General features: G+C 38.1%; 1 protein-coding gene across 1 annotated transcript; it reads left to right on the forward strand.

Moving 5' to 3' along the window:
• Positions 1–5,213: 5,213 nt before the first annotated feature.
• LOC113777276 lies at positions 5,214–5,648 on the forward strand. The gene has a single exon (XM_027322313.1). It carries the CDS (start codon positions 5,214–5,216, stop codon positions 5,646–5,648), a length of 435 nt encoding a protein of 144 aa, XP_027178114.1.
• The last annotated feature ends 511 nt before the right edge of the window (positions 5,649–6,159 follow it).

The following is a 6,159-nucleotide window of genomic DNA, read 5'->3' on the forward strand; positions in this document are numbered from 1 at the left end:
AAATCCTGACAAGCTGCCGCTGAACTAGCTCGCAAGAGTAAACTGTATTCTTATGTGTGGAAAGTGTTAATTGTGTCTCTGAATTGTTGACTTGAAATGTTAGTGACTTATCTTGTGAACGTTTACTTTCTTCGCTTTGAAACTGTGATATATATAATTGACAACTTGCTACTTCATTTGCTTGTTGCCTTGGAATCTCACTGCCATGAGCTTGTTTTCCTTATAGGGGCAAAAACATGGGTGAGTGAGTTGGAGAAGGCTGGAGTGTCTGTCTAGATCCTTTGTTAATTGTCCTACTGACCTTCTTAGTTTATCGATTTAGATTTGAGCATGAATCTTTTGTTATCTAATCGGCCTGTATGGATATTCGATGTCAATGAATCTGCATATATATATACATAGTTAAGTTTGGATATGGCTACTACTCTTGTTATTGAGGTTATTGTTATTGCTTTTAGGATTATGAGTGAGTCCTGATGAGAGTTAGGCAGACAGTCTGCCAAACCCTAGGGTATGCCCTAAGACAAGGTGGGGTCGTCACAGGTGATATCAGAGTCTAGATTTGAAGTAGCCTAGATGGATTGAAAGTCTAAGTCTAAGTGTTAGATGAATACATTTGCTATATTTGTGTCTAATTTTGCATCTTATTGCTTTAAATCTTCTTGCTTATAATGTAGGAAATGGAAAAAGATTGTGGGAGCGAGAGTCCCGAAAGGTCTCGTCGAGTTCTTAGTTACCAGGAACATTTTAGGGGGGGCCTGTTCACTGTTAGGCTCTGTGGTACAAAGTGGGACACTGTGACTGTTGCAGGACTTACTTGTACCCTGATCGGGTAGTTCTAGCAATAGCGGATAAGAGACGAAGGTTGACCAATGCCAATAATAGGACCCATACTAAAATCTAATGCTAAAGGGCAATGCTAATAATACATGTGAGGAATTGAAAATTTGTTTATATTTTCTTATAAGTCTATTTTATTTTGAATAAGTTAATTTATAATTTCTTTAATACGAATTAATTCCCTTAATAGTTGTAATAAATAATAGAGTCAAGAGTTTTACTTTTACTTTTAAAGTTAGTGTAAGTTAGGATTTTGGTGCATTGTGGTAGTGTGATCAATTGGTGAGGTGTGTGCACTAAATTTGGTGGATAAGAGTAGGTATTAAGTAGGAGGAGGTATGCGATTAAAAGTGCTAAGAGTAGGTTAGTGAATTATAAGTTAAAACAAAAGTACAAGCTGAAACTTGACCATAAGTTAATTAAATAGGCTTGAACCGACTCGCGCCGTTTGTTACCGATTGAGGACACCACTTGACCAATACTTTCTTACCCTAATCTTCTTATTTTCCTATCATTTATCCTACCCTAATTTAACCCTAAGCCTAGCCAAAATTCTTGACCAAAAACAAGAGGAAAAGAAACAAAAACAAGAGAAAAATTGGTGGCTCGCCAAGTGTTGGCCATCCATGCAACCTTTGACTAAGAAACTTTCTTCCTTCTTATCTTTCCTCTAGCCACAATTTTCCTTCATTTCTTCACCTTCTTGGCCGTGAGTTTGGAGAGGAAAAGAGAGAAGAAAAACCACCAAGTTCATCTTGAATCTTGCCTTGTTTGAGTTGAAATCACAAAACTAAACCGACAAAGTTGCTCCAAGGAAGTAAGGAAACTTGTAGTGGAGAGTTTTTGGAGAGGAAAGCTTGGTTCTTCACTTTCTCAAGGGGTTTTGAAGGTACTAAGTTGGACAACTTCCTTTCTCTTTCTTATTTTGCAATTTATGGTGAAGATGACTTGAAATTTTGAATTTTATGGAAGATAACCTAGATTTGGTGAAGATTGGTGAAATTTCAGCCTAGGGTTTCATTTTGTCGGCCTTGTTTCTTATTTGTCAGCTATGGTATGATGGTATCTAGCTTTGTTATGGACTCGTATGAAGATTTGTAGCTTTATTGTGACTTTTTAGTTTCCAAATAAGAATTTCCAGCCTTAGTTGCAAAATTCCAGCCTTGGTAGAAAATTTTCCAGCTTAGGTATATGTTGATTATATCTAGTTTTGCGGCTAAAATAAGTACTCTATGTATTCTATACCTTGTGAACTTGATTTGGGGCTGTCTTGTGGTAAGAATGAAGCCTTGAAAATGGCTGGAAATTAGAGAAAATAAGAGGAAGTGTTGCTGAAAATTTTTTCCGCAGGAGACTTTGAGCAGTCTTGGGAAATCTGTTATATCTTGGTGTAGAAAAATCCAAATTGAGTTCCATTTGTTGCATTTGAAACTAGACTCATAGCTCTTTTAACCATGTAAAAATCAGGGGTTCGTTCAACTCCTATAAATACTAGCAAATTTACAAAGTTTCTTGAAAAACCATGACTGTTCTGTTTTGCACATGAGACAGTAGTGATTTTGAACTGAAAATTTGACTAACCTATGAGTTGAATTTCATGAAGATATCTTCCAAAGTCTATTAGTACTTCGAGTCTTTTTTCTAATGGTGTAAGTTTTGTGATTTTTTGACCTACGGAACTGAAGTTATACTTTTTCAAAGAATGTCGCCAAAGCTGAAAAATTTTGTCAAATGAATTGAGTGGAACTTGGAAAACTTTGAGAAAACTTTTTCTAGGTCCTAAACTTTAATTGGTGTGATTTTGTGGCATTAAGCAAGTGTACTTAATAGCCCTAGAATGCACTTGGACATTCTCAATTGGCTTTCAAGTTTGTCTTTAAGTTTTGTGTTTTGAGGGGCCGATTTTTGATAGGCGTATGGCTCATGATTAAGGCTAAAGTGATCACCTTATTAACCTAAGTTCTGAATGATTGGACCATGACATCTTGTCTTGGTTACTTTTAGGATTTAACGGTAGGAACGAGCACGATCCGGAGTCGAACGTTGAGTTTTGGTCTACTTTAAAAGGTGAGTGTTCCTTGCATGTATATGCTTTAAATGACTATGTGAAATGTTGTGAATGTTGCAAGAATGTTAAATGCCTTTCAATGATTGCTAAATGGATTTTCGATGAGCGAGTATGTACTTTATTGCATTCGACCCAAGCAAAAGTGAATTTTCAATGATTGAATGCTACTTGTGGATGAATGTAAGCCTTTTGGCTGAATTGGGCCCTTGCCCTTCGTTGCCAGTCGACTCGAGCCAGAAGCAGATTCGGTTGGGCGGCTGGTGACCCTGGGAAAATTTTGGTATACTTGAGTATTATCACGAAGTCCGGTGGAGAACTGGTCAGTGAATTCAATGCAATGAAATCAATGAATGAATGACATGAACACTGAAGGAGTTTTCACTTATAAATGTTTTCTAATGTTTGAGGGATAAGGAAAATGATTGGTGAATGAATGAATGAATGACTTGAATGAATCGCTTCAAGTGAGCATGTATCCTTTCAATGAATGAATGATTGATTCTTGAATGACTGCTTATTACTGTGCCAAGTATGCAAAGTGCTAAGTGTAAATGTTCCTGTGTTTACTTGCTTGTTTGCTTGTTTGGGAACCTCACTGAGTTTGAGCTCATCCCATTAGTTTGTTTTCCTTATAGGTGTGGAGACTGGAGCAAGTAGCCATGAACTAGTGTATAAAATCTCTCGTACTTGTATTTTTGTAGATGAGATGTATTTGAAATATTTAGAAATATAATCCTATGTTTTACTCTTGGATTTTAAATTAAGTTTGAATTGTTGGTTGGAAATGGAACTTTTATGTTAATTTCGAGGCTTCAAAGGCTATTTCAAGAACGTTAGTGAATGAGTTCTAGCGAGAGTTGGGCAGGCGATCCGCCTAACCCTTGGGTACGCCCTAGGGGGAGGTAGGGTCGTCACAATACAAGGTGCTAGAATTCGAGAGTTTGAAACTTCTATTTTCGAGAAACAAGAGCGGACTAATGCTTTTCGAGAACAAGTGCAAGAGGTCAATGATCGCCTCGTTTGGGTGGTGAACGAAGTGAAGGACCGAACGGAGAATATCTTGACTGAGTGTGGAGTACTCGTGGAAGAAGTGGTACACGTGAACCTACCCAATGAAGGTCAAGGGCATGTAGCCCTAATGAATCTGAACTAGAACTCGAGAAAGGGCAAGCTGCGCTTGAGGGAGAAGTGGAATCGATGTTTGGTGATAAATTAAGATAGAGACTTAGGACTTGTGATTTTGTACAAGGTAGTTAGGGTGTACAAGATGAGGTCGGTTACGAGAATGCAAAGTGAAAGAATTCGAGAAATGGATATGGAATTGATAGCCGAACAGGAAAGGACCAATAATTTGAGAGAGAAGTTACAAGCGACTAACAATCATTTGGAAGGAATGGTAAGGTAGATAAGTGACCGAACTAAGGGGATTCTAGCTCAATTTGAAGTTTTGATAGAAGAGGTTGTGGGAGAGAATTTAAATGGGGAAGGTCAGGGTGTAGAAGTTCCTAGAGTTGTAGGTGAAGTCGAACCGGCAGAGGAAGATCTTGAGAAGGATCTAGAGAAAGAGGAACCCATGGTAGAAGAATCAGAAGAAGAAGTTGGGTCCAATGAAACTGTCCAAGACTAGACCAATGGAGTCTTAAGTTGAACTTAAAAACTGAGGGTTGAGTTATTAGCTATGTTTGCTATGATAATTTCACTATATTGTTGAACTGTTTCTCTTTTATGTTTGTTTGAACTAAAGTTAAACTGAAGTTTATGATTTTGTTTGTTGAGTATTTCATGTATTTGTGAATTGTTTGGTTTCTTTAAATATGTTTGAAGTTGATATGTATTGTAACTTACAATTTTGTGGAATGTAACCTAATGATTTTGTGCTTATTTTGTTACAATGTTGTGTGAGTTACAAGCATTTTGGATTGAAATTACTTAGCAACTTATGTATACGTAGTTAATTACCAATTATTTATACATAGATTGACAGTGAGATATGGAAGCCGGGCTACGACGATGAGGCCGTAGACCTAGGCAACCCCAAGAACAAGGGGAAGAGCGAGAATCTGCGATCGATCAAAACCAGGAATAGGGGGCCAACATAGGTGACCCAATAGCTACTGTCTTAAATCGGATGACAGACCTTCTAGAGCGTTTAGCACCCCAACAGGATCAAGGGCCTAGGACTGCAAATCAACCTTGGGATCGGGAAGTAGGAGAGAATCAGGCCCTAGAAAGATTTCTAAAATTTTACCCACTTAAGTTCTTCGGGGGCTCTGACTCAGAAGCTGCTGAAAACTAGTTGGAAAACATGGTTAATATTTTTGAAGCTTTGAGATACTCGGAGGAAAGACAAGTAATCTTCGCAGTGTTCCAATTTGAGGGAGTGACTCAATCTTGGTGGAACATTATTCGACCTAAATGGGAGAGGGAGAGAGTGCGTTGGACTTGGATGAATTTTACTAGAGAGTTTAATGAAAAATTTGTAACCCAAATAATCCAGCAAAGGAGGGAAAATGAGTTTATAAGGCTTCAACAGGGAATGATGAGTGTTGCTGATTATGAGCCTCAGTTCACTAAGTTGTCGAAATTCGCTCCTGAACTGGTTGTCATAGAGCAAAAGAGGAAGAGACGATTTATACAAAGGTTGAACTTGGAGATACAAGAAGCCTTAGCTGTTGCGCAGATAAACACTTTTGGGGAGGCTCTTAAGAGAGCTCAAAGGGTAGACAGTGCCAAGTCTTAATTGAGAGCCTTCCAAACTAGAAAAAAAGGTACACTCAGTGGTAATCTTGGAAAACCTAGAAAAATGCACTACCCTCTAAATCCAATAGAGAAGTGGGTGGAATGAGATTTGCCCCTATTCCACCTCTGTCGCAATGAAAATCTGAAGGAGCTTCGTCTGGAAGAGCTCAATTAGGAAGAGAGCAATATGGAGGCATACCTCGAGAAGGCCAGGTAGTGGTAACTCGCCTATTTTGTGGTTACTGCGGGAAGGCAAATCACTCTGAAAGTAATTATTGGGTAAGGGGTGAAAATATTTGGTTTGTGGCAATGTTTAAATTTGCCACGGGTAAAAGATTGACAGAGTGATTGTTTACCTTTATTGAATTTGATAACCTAAAATTGCAGTGTTTAGTGAATGTTTTATTTTGTAATATGATACTTGATCCCTTTGAACCTCACTGAACTCTAACTCAACCTCTTAGTATTGTTTTCCTTACAGGAGTTGAAGTTGGAAGAAATCTTGAGTAGAG

The sequence above is a fragment of the Coffea eugenioides genome, chromosome 7 (genome assembly GCF_003713205.1).
Source record: "Coffea eugenioides isolate CCC68of chromosome 7, Ceug_1.0, whole genome shotgun sequence".
Taxonomy (NCBI): domain Eukaryota; kingdom Viridiplantae; phylum Streptophyta; class Magnoliopsida; order Gentianales; family Rubiaceae; genus Coffea; species Coffea eugenioides.